Source organism: Phalacrocorax aristotelis, chromosome 2 (assembly GCF_949628215.1).
Source record: "Phalacrocorax aristotelis chromosome 2, bGulAri2.1, whole genome shotgun sequence".
Classification (NCBI taxonomy): domain Eukaryota; kingdom Metazoa; phylum Chordata; class Aves; order Suliformes; family Phalacrocoracidae; genus Phalacrocorax; species Phalacrocorax aristotelis.
Genome location: NC_134277.1, coordinates 103010487 through 103030284, shown reverse-complemented (window position 1 = coordinate 103030284; position 19798 = coordinate 103010487). Strand labels below are relative to the sequence as shown.

Here is a 19798-nt window from a genome sequence, read left to right as displayed (position 1 = left end):
ATAGCTGTTTCTTTGTACATTTAATGGTTACATTGTCTTCTTTTTATGTAGGGCACGGAAGTGGCATCACTTTTTTGTTTCAGTTTCTTGAGGCTTGTTTTTTTTGTGTTCTCATCAAGCATAGTGGGACTACCATTTTTCCATAAAGGTTCTTTTAAAATTTATTTGAAAATGGAAACTAGCAGCCCTCTTATCGCCATAAAGCTTTGCATCGCTGTTCTTCAGCCTACTTTTTTATTTTGTCCTTTCACCAAGAGCAACTGAGGTGCAGGGTTCAGCTTGTTGAACCTTTTTTTTCCTTGTAATCTTGATAGTTCTAGGAAGAAAATAATATACAAGTTGCAGCATTAAGTTTGGTGATAAGTTACGACCTGACTAATAATGCTTTCGAGATTTGTTTACATTTGTTAGTTTTCATTCTGTGGTGTAAGCAATAGCATACAAATAGGGGTTTTTCCTATATTGGTAACTACTCTTCTGCTGTGAAAAATGTCTTTTGGGAAAATTTCTGCTTAAACTTAACACATCCCGCTTTTTGATATACTGTAATTCAAAACATCCTTTAAGCATTGCTTTTTGGCCTTTGATACTGTGATCATCTGATGTGGGTTTGTTTCTACCCTGTTTTCATAATCTTCACCTTTTTTGTCCGCTAAAGGCAAACTGCACAGAAATAGTAAAATTGCTGCCCTTACCTTAATTACTGATACTTGTGGTTTCATTTTTTTCCACATAGCACTGATTATTTTTTTAATATATATATTAGAAGTATTAGGGCTTACAGGGGTTGACAAAAGGGCATTGCTAATAGCATTAAAAAATCCTGCAATCTGAGCTATGAATCCCTGGCTCTGAATCATCGATACTATCATTTCATTAATTCTTTTAGGAAAGGAGGTGATTAAGATCTGATATTTCAGAAGACCAAAACCAGATAAAAATTTCAGGTCTTTATACTGAAAATGTGAATAAAAATGTTTAATTTTTACTTTGCAGTTTGCCTTTGAGAGGCTCTACTTTACTATTATCTAAAGAGTGGGAATATGTGGAGGAGATCCAAAGTAGGAGAAAATGGGGTTACTTTATCAGAAACTGGAGTTCTCCTATTGGGTCATCTCCTCCACTCACCCGCCATCCTCCCCACTGAGCTTTGCATCCTTGTGATCGGCTTCCAGTGTAGTTAAGGGAGCGTGGTACCAACATGGATAAAGGGAGATGGGTCAACCTGTTTGACACATGCATGCTTACATACAAGAAATTCAAAATTTCAATGGCTCTAAGGTAATTGTGGCACCCCGAAGAAACTTCAAACAGTGTTTTTCTGTGGAGGAGATTTTCCAATAGAATTCCAGCTAATGGTAAGTAACCCTATTATGCATATTACATAGATGACAGAAACATTTGTGTATTTTGACACTCAACAGTGAAGAGTACAAAATGAGTGTTACTAGATGGTAATACTACTTAATCTCTTTTGAAGGTAGTCTTCAAAAAAGCGTGGTGTTACTCAGAATCCAATTCAGTGTATTTTCCAGGTTTGTGACTGTTTAATTTTTGGCAGGTTTTACAGTGAATGACAGCTACAACCAACAGACTCAATTTCCAGCTGTGCAGCAGCTGCAGGATTCGAGCACACTTGAATCTCAGGCTCTTTCAACAAGTTACCATCCACCAGCCCTTCTTCAGGTTCCAAATACAGACACTATTAACGTAGTAAGTACTGCTAGAATGTAAAATTTGTTGTTCTGTGTTCAGTGACGAGTTCCTTTGAACTATTTCATTGGTGATTAGGTAAACTGAGGAGTCAGAAAAGTTTTTAATGAATTCTTTTCTAGATTGTTTATGTTTAACAACTGGAAGGTAACAGGGCAGGGGGAGGATAAATGACCTGGCTATGTGTTTTGAAGAGTTGTACGTTTTGATGCTCTAGGCTTAAAAAAAGGATATAATGCTGTAAAGTTGGATTGTAAGTCTAAAAGTAAGGAAAGGACCTAATGTTATAAAATAATTTTACATTATTGCTCTATATTCTGTCCCAATTCTGTAATATCTATGGATACAGATATTACTAAGCACCACAAATAACATCACAAATATGTAGTGGTCATTCCTGGAGCTTGCGTATTGCAGTGTATGATGTTCTTTCATCGTTTTCATCTGGTTAAATATTTAAAAGAGCTTAATTGCTAAGAATACAGTTCAAATATAACTTTTTATGATGGTAGCAGTACCTAGAGTGAAGACCATCTATAGTTATGTGTTTACCATGATGACCTGCATGAATTACTGTCCCTTCATGCTTCATGCAAAGGGCAAATGTCGATCAGAGAACTGAGGTGGGCTTTAAGATCTGGAAGAGTTTGAGTAATTTCAGCTTATAGGCTTTGGAGTTTTCTTCTCTTCAAATCTTAAAACATGCTGTCGTTCTCAAGGATTATTTTGTGGCGGTTTTTGCTTAGAGGAAAAACCTGTTCAAAAACTAGTGAAGTCTGTTGGCACCACTGCGCATTTTGCTGCTCAGGGTGGGGCCCATACTGTTTGAAATGGCTGCTTTACTGTTAAATTTAACCTCTCAAACACCAGAAGATCTACAGGACTTGAGACACTTTTTTTTGTCTAGAATCACCGGGAGGTCTATGTGCACCACGTACGTTTATTCCAATTCAGTAGGTGTACATTTTGCTGCTCTCCTTCTCACTATGAAAGAGTGAGGTATCATATTGCCCTCTTAATTTCTTGTAAAAAATTCTTGAAAGCATAAATTTGATTTATTGTCAACTGTAGATGCTGTAACTTTTTCTGCCTATTTGTTTAACTTTTTCAGTATTGTGTTATTGAAATTTACTTGAGGCTTTGATTTCCAGACTACTCGCTTGATACAAGATCAGTCATCACAAGAAGAACTTGAATTGCATACCCAGCGGCCTAATTTTCTTGAGGACACTGAGGATCAAAGCCGGCGTTCGTATAGGTTTGCTATACTTCTAGGTTCTGTCACAGACTTTCCTTGATCTTTTATGGCTAGAAATGATATGCAAGTAATGAAAGCAATTTTCTTCTAATAGATGTGAATATTGCAACAAGGGTTTTAAGAAATCGAGCCATTTGAAACAACACGTACGATCACATACTGGTGAGAAACCTTATAAATGCCAACTCTGTGGCCGTGGCTTTGTTTCCTCAGGTGTTCTTAAGTCACATGAGAAGACTCATACAGGTAACAAGAGTATACCAGCTCTATATTAGCTTAACTCACATTTGGGTTTTCTAAATGTCCTGTATAAGTAAACTTAAACAAATGGCATGCTACTTATTTGTTTCTGTTACTTTAAGGAGTTAAAGCATTCAGCTGTAGCATTTGCAATACCTCCTTCACAACTAATGGCAGCCTTACCAGGCACATGGCAACTCACATGAGCATGAAGCCTTACAAGTGCCCATTCTGTGATGAAAGCTTTCGAACAACTGTTCACTGCAAAAAACATATGAAAAAACATCAGGCAGTCTCCTCAGCTGTAGCAGCAGCTACAGAAACAGGAGGGGGAGGTAAATTATTTCATTTTTACTCTTAACAGTCCTTACTACAAAACCAGTACAGATGTTTCAGTGGAATACATGAATGCTATAACAGTAATGTTATAAATCAGCCTTCCAGCACAGATAACGTCTAATGTCCAGAGCCACTGAAGTTGCTTTCTTACCTAAATTGTTTAAAGAAATCAGTTTTCCAGGAGTCTGTCCAGTGTATTCAAGGTATTGTATGTTACACAGTTATTTTAGTGTGTCACTAAAGTAGAGCATTTTTTGTCCTAAATTACTTATACCTGTATTTAATTTTGGTAAAAATAAGACTTATAAATCCAGCTTTATTTAAAAGAAGTACAGGCATGAGTACTTAGACCTCTGAAAGAGATTTAAGTCCGAGCATGTAATGCAGTGGCCATGTGTTTAATAATAGACCCTTTTACTTTTGTAATTCCAGCTGACAGGTTAAACTAAACAGACGTGTATATTTTTTTTTTAACAGTTGCCTGTGTTGAAGATGATGATGAAAACTCTGAAAGAACTTCCAGAAAATCTCGTCCCGGTGTAATAACTTTTACAGAAGAAGAAACAGCAGAACTGGCAAAGATTAGGCCTCGAGAAAGTGCCACCGTCTCAGAAAAAGTTCTTGTCCAGTCTGCTGCAGAGAAAGACAGAATTAGTGAGATCAAAGATAAGCAAGCAGAACTGGAAGCAGAGCCCAAATATGCCAACTGTTGTAGTTACTGCCCCAAAAGCTTTAAAAAACCCAGTGATTTAGTCAGGTAAGGAATGGAGAAGTTTTGCATAGTTTCAGTTTTCTAAATTGTTCACCAGAAACTTAGCAGTGATGGTTTCATATAACTTTTTTATGCCTAAGCTAAAGTTTGACTTCTATTTACGTACATTTTTCTTTTCCAGAATAGTTTAAAATTGTGTGTCAAAAATGTTATATATTCTGAATATGACTAAACCAGCCTTTTCATATTTCTTTTCCTGCAGTATTAAAATGATTGTTATGAAGTTTTAGAATAAAATATTTTTTTCTTGCTACAGGACGTGCATACAAAAACCTGTAAAAATCACTTTGAAAAAAAGGCAGATGCTTAAATCATCAGCTTTACTAGTTCTGCTTAATGTAATGTTAATAAAAGTATTCAATTCTAAAATTAGCAAGGTACAAAATAAATATTTGTACTAACTGACCTAAAAGTAGAAATTCACGTATACATGTATTCTGGAATTATTAGGCATGTTCGTATCCATACTGGAGAGAAGCCGTATAAGTGTGAAGAATGTGGAAAGAGTTTCACTGTAAAATCCACTCTGGATTGTCATGTTAAAACGCACACAGGTCAGTAAGATTTTTTTAATGTCTTTGTTTAGAAACCGGTTACTTTTTTCACAGGCTGTTTTAACTGAAGATTTTGCAGGGAATGGTTTGTTTCACTATGATCTGGGAGATGGCCCTATGAATGGCAGCACTAGGTGAAATTTGGTACTTACGGCATCATCAGACACATCATATTGTGATACTTCAAATAAACCATATTATTACGGCCTTCTGTATTAGTAGGCTTATAAAACAGTCATAGTCTTTAGCTCATGGAAAAACTATGTATCTGTCTATAGTATTTTAATTTCAAATCTCCTCTAGCATTTCCATGCTAAATGATTTTCATGAGCAAGAGAGTGAAGTTGGAGCATTTTACAAAATTAAGCTAAAGAAAAAAATTATGAACATTAATGTTTATGCTGCTAAGTAGATTGAAAACTAAGAGTACAAAGAATTTGAGCATTCAGCTATTTGATTCATGCAAGTTGAATAAAAACCTATTTTCTCTGATATTTAGGTTTTTACAGTCGTTTCTTTGTATTCCTGAGGAAGGTCTGATTTTAATAGTATTTTTCAACCCCAATCTTATATAAATTTAAAAAACAAAACCCCATCTTTATATCTTTCATGCTTGTTTCTTCTTAGCATTGAACTTCTATAATAAACCCAATCCTAAACTAATTAATTTCTAAAGCTGGCTACAGTTTTGCTAAGGTGCATTGTAACCTTTTTTCCAAAAATGCAAAATAAAAAGTTAGAAAGCTTTTAATGTTGTAATATATAATTACTTTGCTCATGGAAGCTCTTTTTTCCAGTTCAGTGTATTTGTACTTTGTAGTGTTGTTGAGTAAGAAATACTACTCTGTTAACCAGATCTCTGTGTAGATTAATGTCTTGTCTCAGATAGTAGCAGGTGCTAAGGATAATGAAAAGAACAAAGCGGTGATTCAGTCATGATCCTCCAGGTTCAAGCAGTTTGCAAGTTGTGGGACTCTGAATTAGAGATTGTATGTCTTTGCTCGCTACCTTTAATGGAATATTTTACACTAGTTTTATCCAATTGTTTTCTGAACCCAGAAAAACTAGGTGAACACGAGTGGCCTCCAGTACATCCAGTAGTAATAAGGTACTTGATTCAGACTTGGTTTTCAGTGTACCATCTGATGATTTTGCTCCTAAGCCCACTAGTTCTTTTGTGTGAGAAAAAAAATGAGAAAGTGTTCCCTGTTTTTCTCAAGCTTTTTATGATTTCACAGACTTGCTAAAACAGAGCTTTGTAAAGGAGTATTTTAATATCCATAACAGATTTTTCCAACTTGCTGTTCGTCCTCTCTTCCACACTATGTGTATTACAATTTGACTAGCTCAGGTTCTCACTCGGGTGCTTAAGGTACTCACTTGCTGACTTCCAGCCTTGTGAAAAGTATCCATATAATCCTACCTTTTGTTTTCAGTCTTACAACTATTTTTCTTTAATTTCGGAACAGACTCTGTCCTTTCATCCTGTGACAGCAGTTTTTCTAAGGTACTTTCATATAAAACCAGTGAAAACTCAAAAAATCGAGGTATGGTCTTGGCAGTGCTGGTGTCCTCCAGAAACCTCTCATAAATTTGTGAAGTGTAATTTTCACTACAAAAGCCACATCAACTTTTCCCTGTTACAACTCATTTGATCTTGAGGGTTTTTTTTCCCCTTTTCTGTTATAATTGCACCAGCTTGCGTTGGGTGAACATAAAGGGTTACCTGCTGTGCAGTTTCTGCATTTCGGCCTAGATCCCTTTTCAGAGGGCTGTTCTAATCTGTGGGCAACACCTACAGCTAATAGTTTTCATCAGTTTTACATTGAGCCATAGTATTTTATTTAAATGACTAATAAAAAATAAAATCACAGTGTGATTGTCTGGAACTCCCCTGATAACAGTTCAGTTTGAAAAGCTACTCTGCTCCTCCTCGGTAAAAGAAGGTTGCCTGGATAGGAACCTACCTGACTCCATCTGTAATAAACACTGATGCAAAGAGTTAGTTTTAGGTTTTACTGTAGCTTCTGTTGTATCACCACCTTTCAGACCAGCTGGCTGGCTGGAAGTTTTTCTGTGAGAGATATGGTTCTTTGGCTGAACGTTTAGTTCCTGTATTCTGGTGCAGCATACAGTGGGGTAACTGAAGTTGCATGTTACTTTATTTCTGTGTTCACTAATTTCCTGTATATGTAACAGTTCTTGTTAACATTTTATTTGGGTAGCCAGCAGTATGGCATAAATGTAGATGCGATAAAACACACGTAATTTGACTGTATTTGGAAGCGGTGCCGATCTGGCATTTGTCAATGCTATATGACACTTCATCCTAGTTTGTAATCGTCTTCCTTCCAAGTTTCCCTTGTGGTCCCTACTTCCCTGTCCATAGATAGTTTTATGTTCTAGTTAATCCATCTTTCTTTTTTCAGATTCCTAGTATTTATACAAAAAGCACAAGAGTGAGGTCATAATCTGAATGTTTTAATGTTCTGTTTAAACAGGACTTAAGATGTTCAGTTTGTTCCTTGCTGCTTTTTTTTGTTTTGCTAACTTTTCTTTCTCTCTCTCTTTTCTTTTTCTTTCTTCCCTCCGCCCCACTTTCTCCCAATGGGTATTTTTTTCTGTAGTGGGAAAGAGGGTTTTCTTTGTGGTGGACATCTTTGTCGCAGCCCAGGTTCCCACTGTCGTACTGGTTCATGTTATTCTTGGGCTCGCTCTTCTCCATTATTTGAAAGAATGTTGTCAGAGGTTTGATTAATTTTGTTAAACAAAAAGTGACAACAGTGTTGGGGTTTTGTAATCTAAATCTGTAATCTGAAGTAGGTTGAATTGTAATTCAGGAATTTGATGAGAGATTCTTCTGTGTAAATGGAAACAAGAACTCAGTAGCAGGAATCATAAGCACCCATTGGTCTTTTGACTTCTTTACCAACTGTAAATGACTAACATCACCAGAATACATTAGTGCGTTCTGATCTGGAAGTTGAGTTGACTTTGTTTCAGGGTTGATATAATGATATGCCAGGTAAAAAGGATAACTTAATCACACTATTTTCCCCCATCCACCAATGTATTTTTCTATCAAAGCTATAGAGGAGTCTTGATTTTATTCTTTGTTAAGACAGCTGTACAAAATTAATTTCTTCCCTTTGTTCAACTAGGAAGCAATATTGTGCTGGAAGGCCTGGGAATTTTGGGAGTTATAATGGGTTTTCAGCTACAGTGGCATGTTTTCTGCCAGATATCTACATTATGCTTTTTTGTGATTTTTACAGTTGCACATATAGTTAGTGAAACAAACTCCATAGTTGCCTGTTGTTATTTGTAGTACATTAAAAATTCTATTTGAGATCAAGGTTTTTTTTAAAGGTTACACAAGCTGAAAGGAGAGCAGAGGAAGAAGACTGTATGTGTATAGTCCAGATTTCTGTACTCCTGGATTACTTTGAGTTTGTTGGTATTTTGTTTCAGAATATTATCTCACTTCTAATTTTTTTTTCATTTCCTACTTGTAATCCACTAATACTAGTCAGTATTGAGGTAAAGGCTGAAACAGAAAAATAAAGCTGCTGGAATTAAAAAGGAAATGAGTGGCTAAGTAAGGAGAAGCCAAATACTGAAGAGGCCGAGATGAAACTTGTAATTCTTTAGCTTTATGAGCTGAGTAGTTCAAACAACTTGATTAGTCAGGAAGGTGACAGGTGATGAAGAGGACAGAGGCATCAAGGTGACCAAATAAGATTCTGCATGAAAGTTTTAACAGCCTATTAAGTTCTAGAAATAGGAAAAAATTAAGATACCCTTCGTTGAGATCCATAATTCATTTGAAAAGCAGCCAAAACTATAAAGAAAGAGGTTAGTTATTTCAAATTTATTCTGAGTGAAGAATTTGTTTGTGTGTTTTTTGGTTTGGGGTGGTTTTGTGGTTGGGTTTGGTTTTTTTTATTGTTGGTACTGTGCTATTGGTTTTTAGAGGTTTTATCACTTGTTTTTGTGTTCTTAAAACTTTTTCAGGCCAGAAGCTCTTCAGTTGTCATGTGTGCAGTAACTCTTTTTCTACAAAAGGGAGTCTAAAAGTCCACATGCGTCTGCATACAGGAGCAAAGCCCTTTAAATGTCCACACTGCGATTTACGGTTTCGTACTTCAGGGCGCAGAAAAACCCACATACAGTGTCATTATAAACCAGAGACAAAGAAAGTTAGGAAGCCTGTCGCCCGTACTTCAGCTGAGGGACTACAACCAGTCAGTCTTCTTAATTCATCGTCAACAGACCCTAATGTTTTCATCATGAATAACTCCGTTTTAACAAGTCAGTTTGATCAAAATTTACTTCAGCAAGGACTTGTGGGCCAGGCTATCCTGCCTGCTTCAGTGTCAGGTAAAAATGGATTGCTTTTTGATGGTGGTGTTGAGATCCAGTACTGACCTTTGCTTTCTATTAGCATTGAGAAAATTATGCAAAACACTTCCAGACCTGTAAGAGTTGTACAGAATTCATGATTCAATGCATGGTGGTAACATAAATAGAAATGTATTTATTTGAGAATGAAGGGGAAAATTTATGCAGTTCTCTTAAAACGGTCTGTTCGGTTCTGCTGGTGTTACACTGCAGAAAAAAAGAAAATGCAGATAACAAGTAGCTGGAGTACTTGTATTCGTTTTGGTAATACTCTCCTTTTCTTAAAAAGGAGAGAAGCAAAACAGTTATTCTGTAAGCTTTCCATCCATAAGATTTATTTTGTACTCAAGCATTAGATCATAGAGCAAAGAAAAGTTTGTCTATGCTAGTTATTTGTATAAATAATGAAGAGTGTTTTAAGTGCACGTGCTCTGCTGTACATGCGTAGTTAATGGTTCAAAGAAGAAAGAAAAAACCACACACCACAAAAAACCCAACCAAAAAAAAAAAAGAAAACACTTCAGTGATACAAAAAACTACTAGTGTAGGCACGTATCCTAAATAATTAATGCCTATGGTACAAAGTCTTACTGGTTGACAGTGACTACAGCTGCATTAGCACATTAAATGTGCCACAGACCATTCTCTGACTCTGAGGCCAGCCAGCACAGAATACCGGACATGGTTCATGTTTCAAGTAAATGAGCTTTTGAGAATGATCCTTGTGAACTTCTAAATTGCTTTCCGAAATTGGTCATGTAAGTGCTAGCTGGCCTCAGGGAAATTTGGGACAGGGACGGTTTTAAGAGCAGAATAGCATTCAGGCGTGTGGAAATGTTCCCTGGTACTGTTAAATTTACTTTTTAAATTGTGGGTCTTGGACTGACTGTCTGTCACTTCTGAAAGTGAGACTTGGATTTTCTGTACTTCTTTATGCATATTTTTTTTTTAGTACATATCTATGATTTTGTTATGCCCACAAATTCACAGTAATGTATCAGTTTCATATTTAAGTGTAGTCATTTCAGCGTATCTGCTTTGAGGTAAATGTTGTCCAGAACCAACAAACTGTTGGTTATTCGAAAGATACTGGTAAACGTTATTTGACAGGTGCCATTTGTCATAAATTTGTGATTAAAGTGTCTGATGTTTGCTTGGATTTTTTGAGTGAACCCAGTAAGGAGGAGTCTGTAGCATGTTGAGATGTCCTAGAAAGAGGCAGGAACCTTCTCAAATTGAGATTAGTGATTTGTGTTTTGCCCAGTGCATGTATTTCTTGGGTGCATTGTAAAACAGATATAGTATAATGAAGGATTTTGGAAAGGGAAGGATAGGTACATGTTTTGACACATCAACCAGAACAGACTGGTTGATCACACTGAAGGTGTTTGGAGAAGAAGGTGTGTCAAACACAAAGTGTCTTTCTCGTTATAGTCTAAGACTTTTTGTAGATATTGTCTATTCAACTTTAGAAATTAGGAGCTGTCTAAGTTCTAAAGATTTCATATTTCAAATGCTAATGTACCTTTATTTCCATCTATGTGAGTACATAGGGTGAACTTTAGCTTCTTGAAAATGTGCAAAAATGTGGCAGTAGCTGTCATGTGTATGTTCAAGGTGTACTTATCATGTGTGAGTGCTGCTTGTATTTAGATGCGGCACACTTTCCAAGGAAATTTATACCAAATTTCTCCAGGTTTCCAGAGCTAGTCCGGAGTCGTTCTTGTTTTGTAAGAAGGTAGCTAGTGCTTAAATAATAAAAATCCTTAAATTGCATAGAATTTATGAAGCTTTGAAATAGGCAATCATCTGCGTCAAATTATTTTTCTTGGCATAAATAAATGTGTGTATATAGCTTTTATATTGATTTAATTTATAAAAATAAACAAGCTAAAAGAGGCAGTCGGTAATGATAAAGAAAAACATTATAATATGACTGTTTTCTTTGGTAGCTGGAGGTGACTTAACTGTGTCCTTGACAGATGGTAGCTTGGCCACTCTTGAAGGAATACAGTTACAACTTGCTGCTAATCTGGTTGGACAAAATGTTCAAATATCTGGAATAGATGCCACCAGTATTAACAACATAACATTACAGGTAGGTTGCTCAGTTTCTTGCTTTTAATTTTATAGAGACCTTTGAGGACTGAATGAGATTTAATGAGCAAACGTGCTTGTGGAAGGGTTCCCTTGACTTGAGTAAAGCACAAGGCAATACCATGCTATATCAGTTGTACCATGTTGGAAGGCTTAGACAATAGCTACACAGCGGTGATTTTTTTCTGCTCTGGTTTCTTTTGGGTTTTTTCATGGTTTTTTTTACACCTCTGGGATTTTGGCAATTTGCTTTAAAATAAGTTGGGGTTTTTTTAATTGTATTTTTCTTTTCACTTTTAAAGCATTTTAGGCTAAAGCTCCCTACTCCCTCCACCAAAAGAAATCCCCCCACAGAAACAAACCAAGCCAAATTATTGCCCAGAGTTTTCTTTTCCTTAACATAAGACACCAGTGTTACCTGGCAAGTTTTTAATATTTGGATTCACAATTTAAATTCCCATTGAGCTTGTAAAATGAACAATAGAAAAAGGTGAGATGATTACATTTCAAATCAAGTGATTACATTTAAAAACTTATATTTGAAATTATGTGAAAGAATGATTTTCCTGGTTGTGTTTGGTCAGTTCCACAGAATCACTGAGGCTGGAGGAGACCTCTAGAGGTCACCAAGTCCAACCCAAAGGTCAGGGAAGAGTCCTCTTCAGAGTTGCATCGGGCTGTTCAGAGTCTACCTACTCAAGAAGTTTTTAGTGTAAAATGGAGAAAACTGCATTTTAGTTTTGTTTCCCTCAGTCCCCATATGCTCATCCCTAAAGAGTAAAATATCTATTTTTAACTATCGAGGACAGATATTTGACTGTGAACCGAGACCTTAATGAGCCCTAGGAGCTGAAAAAATAGATAATTTCTGATATCAGTCTTCTCTCTGCTCCATGCCTTTTCAATTTCAAAGGCCTCAAGACAGTGATAGGTGTTACATGCAACAGTAAGACAGTACAGAAAGCCAGAACACCAGCATTGTGGGTATGTGGTGCCCAGCATGCTTGTGTGTGACTATGATCTTGATTTCCCAAACATTTTGCTGAGGGAAGGGAGGGAAGACTCTACAGCTGAAGACTGTTTATGTAGTGACTTTGGAGACTGGCTATATACACACACCTAAAAAATTAAATTTGAGTTTAAAATGTTAATTTATAAAGTTTGACTGTAATATATTCTATATACAACCCTTTGAATTCTAGGTTCACGTTAAGGCTATTCATTTAACCCTTCTTTGTTAACTTCAGTTTGAAAACTTGCTTTTCAGATTGATCCAAGTATTCTACAGCAGACATTACAGCAGAGTAATTTACTTGCTCAGCAGCTAACTGGAGATGCCAGTATGGCTCCACAGAATCCCTCTCTCCAGGCAACAGAGAATGCAGTGCCAGCTAACGTGGTTATTCAGCCTATATCAGGCCTGACTTTGCAGCCCACGGTAACATCTTCTGCTAACATGACAGTAGGATCCTTATCGGAGCAAGAGTCTGTGCTGACAACCAATGCTAGTGGTAAGCAGTGTCAGTAGTTTTATTGTGCTTTGAATGCCTTAGTTTTAAATATGGTATTGCCCACAGTGAGACAATCTGCCCCCTGCCCCCAAATAAGCATACAGTTCTTGTATCGATGTCTTCAGCAATTTACAACTTTGGTTTACCATTTTTGAATGTGATTTTTTTCAGAAGGTGGACTATATAACAAAAATGTTGAAGAACGTTTATAGTCTTCACAAATGTGAAATCTTTGTTCTGAAGATCTTAACCTGCAGAGGAATAAATTGGATATGAGAACAATTTTTCTTTTAAAGTACAAGTTCTAACATTCTAACTTGGCTACATCCTTAATAGCAGTGTAGAAAATAATGTATTAATTCCTTTAAAAATTGTATCTATTAAAAGAAAGGATCTTTCAGGAATTTTTTTGTTCTACCTGCTTATATTTAGGTGCACAGGACATCTCTCAAGTCATGACTTCACAGGGTATGGTATCATCTTCAAATGGACAACATGAGATAACATTGACCATAAACAATTCCAGTTTGAGTCAAGTTCTAGCTCATGCTTCAGGTTCTACTACTACAAGCTCATCAGGAAGTCCTCAAGAAATCACTCTTACAATATCTGGTTGGTATTTTTAATGATCTCTAATGGTAGCAGATCTCCATTTTACAAGGTAGCTATACAGTAGCATTTGAGGGTATTTTCACTCTCCACAGCTTTCCTGTGGTGTATTTGTTATATTCATCAGCTTTTTAAAGATATTCCCCAAATCTGCTTTTGAAAACCAAATACATTTGCTTTGAGGGTGCATGTTAAGATTGGTTCCCTGTTTCATTCATACTGTTGGTTCAACAGATAGTTTTCTCAGTGGTGAAGCCTGTTTAACCAGTTCTTGTTTCCTCGCGGTGCTTTGCTTGAGGACATACAACTCCTGGGTAATACTGGGATGGGGACAAGTAGGGTTAGGCATTGGGGGCAAGCATTTAATCTAGTTTTGTTCAAATGCCTGTGGAACCATGGTTCTAATAGATGTTCTGACAGTTTTTTTGAGGTATACTGTTCCGTCTTTATATGTAGTTAATACTTCAGGTTTCTTGCAAAAATTTAGACCAATTTTCTTACTTCCTCTAAGAGACCGATCCTTAGTTATATACACTATAAATAGCTTTCCACTTCTGCCAAAGACAATTAATATTTTGTATCATTGCATTTCTTTAATAGATCCAGTATAATATTCAGTGCTTTTCTTTCTTTTCCTTTTTTCTTTTTAACTTTTATCTTTTTCTGTTTTCTGTAACCTGCTTAATTTTTTTAAGTGTCATGACAATAATGTCTATGTTAAGGTGTCACGTTCCCCCACCTTTGTTTTTCCTGCTTGTTAATGGGCGTTCACTTATTGAAGGAAATGGAGCATAGCTGTCCAACAACTGATAGAATCTGCTTTCAGTTACTCTGTTCTGTGTTTGTTGACCATTCCACAAAATTAACACCATGTGAAAGTGAAGTTTTTCCCAAAACAGGATATATTCAATGCAATTCATTATCCATATAGTAGTTCTAAAAAAAAAAAAAAAAATTTTAAATCACAATCACGTTTTAACCATTAGGCTTTCGTTTGCCAGGTTTTATGGTTTCATGGAGTTGATGCTTTGAATCTAAGCAAGCAAGATCTGTATTTGTCTAATTATTAATAAGCACAGGCATTTCTCTAATGGTAGGATGTAGCTATGCATAATCACATCTGTATTAAACTTGTTGACCCTCTGCACAAAAATCTGCATGTGTAGAAATGAATCTTTCATTGTATTTTCTACTTTTATTATTTCTTGATTACTTGTTTATAGCTCTAAGTACAGTAGCAGAATAACACTGAGACACTTCCAGTTATAACAGCATTAATTTCTATTCAGGACAAGATCTTATTCAGCATAATTCTGGAAGCAATGATCTGAATAGTGGCTTGAGGCTGACAGCACCAACCATCAACAGTCAGACTGCAGGTGCTACACTAACTATAAGCAACGACCAGCTTCTTTCTCAGGGCACTTCACTAAATGCTCCAGGTATGCATACAGATATATATTTTTTTCTAACTAACAATAATAAAGTTTTGTTAAAAAATAGATGTTAGACCAGGTAACTAAATCTGAAATGTTATAATCTTGCGCATTACGATTCAGGAACTACATGGCTTTGTGTTTTCACACTAGCCTTAATTTGTTAGGCCAGCTTAAATGAGTTTTACTCCACAGAGTAAGAAGAAAATGAAAACAAGAAGTTACATCTAAAATTAGTACTTTGGGGCAGTTACAGGAATACTGAAGACCTGTTTCTGTGAATCAGAGGAAAAAGAAATCTGATACGTTTGCTGCAGACAGACGATAAAATATCCTTTATATCAAATCTGCTTTAGTATTCAAATTTTGATATTTTAAATACACATATGAATTCCTGTTTATACATAGACATAAACACCTGTGTGTGTAGTTGTTCAGACTTTCAACCAGGGCAACAGGTTGCATTGGTTGCACTGATTGTATTAGTACAAACTGCTGCAACCAGACTTATTACTGATATGTAAATAATTTTTTTCACTCTTATGTGTACTTTGCTTTGCAGTATGATGTCCATAAAGCTATGTTTAGATGTAGTTTTTCTAATTTTATCATGACTCCGACACTTTTTGGCATGTGATTAGCTGTTTGATTTTTTTGCTTCCAAAATAGAAGGGCCTAGCAAAAGAGAAATAGAAATTAAGTTCAATTAAAATAAGTTTGAAGCGAAGAGTTTCTGTATGTAACAGGTTTTATTTTTTTACTATTTTGTGAATATTCCAGAACTTAATACAACAGGTGGAACAAGCCTTCCTTCAACAGCACCAATATCTCAGTCTACAGTTTCTGCCCAGAATTTGGTGATGTCTTCATCAGGAGTTGGAGGAGATGGTAGTGTCACCTTGACTCTTGCTGACACTCAGGGAATGTTGTCAGGTGGTCTTGATGCGGTTACACTTAATATCACTTCACAGGTAAGAAGTGCTTTTCTGAACTGACAGATAAATTAATGTTACTGTCTTACAGGGCAGGAATTGGAGATTTTGCTTAGAAAATAATTTCATCCTGTGAATACATTGTATTTGAAAATTCAGTTAACTTTCCTTCTTTCTGCCAACAGTGTGTGCACGCTGGCATGTAGAAGCATAAAATATTTAAACAGAAATACAGATAAATTTTGTAGGTGGTGTTTTTTAATGAACATCTAGGTTCTGCTGTTTCAAACATTGCTTGAGATCAGTGTTTAGTGATAAACTAAACTCTGTACTTCTCACTATTCAGTAATATATCTTAGTATTCCTAAATACTTACTGTTCAATCTGTAAAATTTTTATTTACTACTTATGGATGTGAAGGTTGAAGAGTAGTTGCGACAGTTCCTTTCACAGCAAATAACAGGACAGAATCTAAATTAAATTGACTGTCTTTAATAACACATAGTGTTATAAGAAATTTTATAAGATTAGTGCAGTATGGACTATCATCTCTCCAGCAGCTTTACCATTAGTTTCGGTTTTATCATAATTTAAGATTTTTGTAGTGTCATCAAGCGCCAAAGATGTGTTGGCAAATACAATTTATAGAGCGGAGAGAAAAAAATCAATAAATAATATTAATTCAAAATATAATATTAAAAGACTAGAAAGTAAAAATTTAGGGCCATTGTGTGGTTGGTATTTCAGTGTAGATTTGAAATCTGAAAACTTGAGCTGTTTTTTCTACTTTCTTAGCTGAACTAGGTTTACTTTGTTTCTTAGTCTTTGACTCAAATTAAAGCGTGTAAATGTATATAAATGAAAGACCATTTGTCTAGCATACGGTGTGATTAAACCTGGTGAAGCAAAGCCTGTGAGGATGATTACATGCTTCCCTCTCTGCAGTTTTGCTCTGGGGAGGGGAAGAAAAGACTACTTAAATAGTTCTTGTGACACATTTGCATTTGTCATTTCTGGCATCACAGAGTAACAAAGCAACATGTGGTTTCATTTCAGACTTCATAATGATTTAAGCAATTACATTTGACAGTGTTGATGTTTATTAATAAGACTATGCCTGCTGTTAAGGCAGGCATAAATAAAATGAAATATTGTTTTGGTAACTATGCAAACACAGTCTATGTTGTCGGAATCTTGATAAATAGACAGCTAATACATAAAGGTACTGCGTTTCCTGGGGAAATTGAGGAGTGTTTAACAGTAACGTAGAAATAGAAGTAGTAGTGTGATATTAGTAATCGTGTATCTGCATTAGTAATTTTGTACCTTGATTTCATATAGTTTGGAAGTAGGTCTAATTAAGAGATTTTAAAAAAGGAAAATATTGTGGGAAGATTATACAGGAAAGCAGAATAGAGGGGTTAAAGAAGGTATCAGCAGAAGAGACAAAGACAAGGGAAGGCTGAGACATTCAGCAATTGATGCAAGCCTGGGAAAAAATAATCAGAATTGAATCTCTACTCTTACAGACTTCCAGCTGTTGTTACTCTTACATTGGTAGACTTAAAATGGAAGGGGAAAAGGAGAGAAAACAGTAGTATTTGTTCAGATAGGATTCTGGAATGGACTTTTTCAAGGAAAAAAAAAAAAGGTAGTTTTGGGGTATAACATAACTCTCACATGACTACAGTTAAATATAGTTTAAATATAGTTATTGTACCTCTTCTTTCTTGTCTCCCCTTTTTGACAGGGTCAGCAGTTCCCTGCTATACTCACAGATTCCAGTCTCGCTAGCCAAAGTGGGTCAGGCTCACAGCAAGTCATACTGGTGAGCCATACACCCCATTCAGCATCTGCAAACTCTGATGAAATAACGTATCAGGTGGGTACAATATATTTCTGTATCTTTTTTGTGAGTAAAGGACATCATTTAATCAAAATACTGGAATGATTCCTCTATATCTTAAAGCAAGAAGGCTGATGTCATTCCCAAATTAGAGTATTGGGAAGAGGTTCATTGTGACTTCCTAGTCACCACGATTCAGTTTTAAGTTTTAGTTTAAAAACACTTTTTCATATAAAGAGAAGAAATGCAATTAATAATGTGTTTCTTTCTACAAATGACATAACCATGCTCTTAACACAGAGATAGATGTCTCCAAAAATTTCCAACTAAGTTTGTAATTAGATAAGAAAAATCGACGAAGTTGAGACCCGTGGGGGAAAAAAAAATAGCACCTTCTCTTCATGTAACCAAATTGCTTTAATAGTGGGGTTATATAAAGTCTTTTCAACTTCTTATGTGTTTGAATTTCAGTAGAAACTTTTACATATGTAATATAGTATTAATATTAGAAAAAAGTAGTTTGGACTTCTCTTGTTGAAGGGAAAATGAATGTTTTCAACCAACCTGGTAATGCAAGCTCTAAAGCAGGAAAAAATGGGAGAGGCAGACAGTGACCCACAATCAAGTGAAGTGGTGGACTGGATTGGCAAGCAAAGCGCAAGATGTGGGCAAGCTGTGGCTGATACGGGCAAGAGAAACCTCAGAAATAATAAGGGCTGAAAGGAGGGGGCCTACCTCAAGTGTACGTGTATGAATAAAGGTGCTGAGACAACAGCATAATAGAGGAAACTTCAACACTCTTCTTGAAAAAGTTGTCACAACTGAGTGTCTCTCTGAAGTGTCTGTACAGCGATGCATGCATCATGGGGAACAAACAGGAGGAACTAGAGGTCTGCGTGCCGCTGCAGGGCTGCGATCTCATTGGAAGCAGAGAGAAAAAGTGCTGCAGCTTACACAGCTGAAGCGCTGCTATGGCTGGATTCAGGATCTTTAGGAAGGACAGACCGGCAAGACAGCAGCAGGAATGCACAGAACTCTGCCTGGGAGGCCTTATGGGTAAGGATTGGCAAGGTGACACTGTTGTCAATACTAGCTATCTGCTATGGATTGCCTGATCAGGAAGAAATAGATCTTGGTCTTGGGCAGCCTGCCCTAGCTGACCCTTCTTGAGTAGAGGAGTTGGACTAGATGATGTCAAGAGGTCCTTTCCAGCCTAAACCAATCTGTGATTTGCAGTCCCTGGTCCACATGGGTTACTTCAACCTGCCGAAGATCTGCTGGACAGCAGGGCACAAGGAATCTAGGAAATTTCTGGAGTGTATTGATGATACCCATGACTAAGAAGCCAGCAAGCGGAGCTGTTCTTCTGGGCCTGATAATTGCAAACAAGGAAGAAGTGATTGGGAATGTGAAGGTCAGGGACATCCTTCGCTGCAGTGACCATGAGGTGATGGAGCTCAGGATCCTGAGGGAATGAAATAAGGCAAATAGCAGGATCACAACCCTGGGCATCAGGAGACCAGGCTTTGGTCTGTTCAGGGATCTGCTTGGAATAATTGTATGGTAAGCAGACCTGGAGAGGAGAAGGACCAGAGGAACTGGTTGGTTTTAAACGTCGTCCTCCTAAAGAATCATCAATCCCAATGTGTAGGAAGTCAAAGGCGACAGGAGGCCAACATGGTGGAACAAGAAGCTCCTGCCAAAACTCAGATTTATAAAAGAAGCATATGTAAGAGGAAGAAGGTCAGGTGACTTTGAAGGAGTACACAGACACTATCCAAGGAGGCAGAAGAATGAGTTTAGGAAATCCAAAGCCACCTGGAGTTGACTCTGAAAGGGACATAAAATGTAACAAGATGGGCTTTCACAGGCATATCAGCAGCAAGAGGAAGATAAGCTGTTGTGCTACTGATTGGGGCAGAGGACCTGGTGACAGAAGACTTGAAAAAGGGCAGTGTACTGAATGCCTCTCTACTTCATTTTTACTGGTAAGATTTGTCTTCTGCAATCCCAGGTCAACGAGATCAGTGGGAAAGGGTGGAGCAATGAATGTGTACCCTCTGCGGAGGAGGATCTTACACAAATCGATT

General features: G+C 36.7%; 1 protein-coding gene across 5 annotated transcripts in view; it reads left to right on the top strand.

Moving 5' to 3' along the window:
- Nucleotides 1-19798, top strand: part of ZNF236 (zinc finger protein 236) — a 94474-nt gene that overhangs the window by 57376 nt on the left and 17300 nt on the right. For 3 of the 5 annotated variants that reach the window (XM_075084567.1, XM_075084562.1, XM_075084566.1), the window contains exons 17-29: nt 1562-1713; nt 2865-2971; nt 3066-3217; nt 3334-3546; nt 4028-4307; nt 4773-4876; nt 8891-9256; nt 11230-11375; nt 12642-12885; nt 13318-13497; nt 14784-14936; nt 15711-15901; nt 17613-17744. In XM_075084567.1, the coding sequence (XP_074940668.1) occupies nt 1562-1713; nt 2865-2971; nt 3066-3217; nt 3334-3546; nt 4028-4307; nt 4773-4876; nt 8891-9256; nt 11230-11375; nt 12642-12885; nt 13318-13497; nt 14784-14936; nt 15711-15901; nt 17613-17744 (2420 nt within the window). The remainder of the gene's footprint in view (nt 1-1561; nt 1714-2864; nt 2972-3065; nt 3218-3333; nt 3547-4027; nt 4308-4772; nt 4877-8890; nt 9257-11229; nt 11376-12641; nt 12886-13317; nt 13498-14783; nt 14937-15710; nt 15902-17612; nt 17745-19798) is intronic. The other 2 variants (XM_075084565.1, XM_075084564.1) reach the window with 2 other exon arrangements.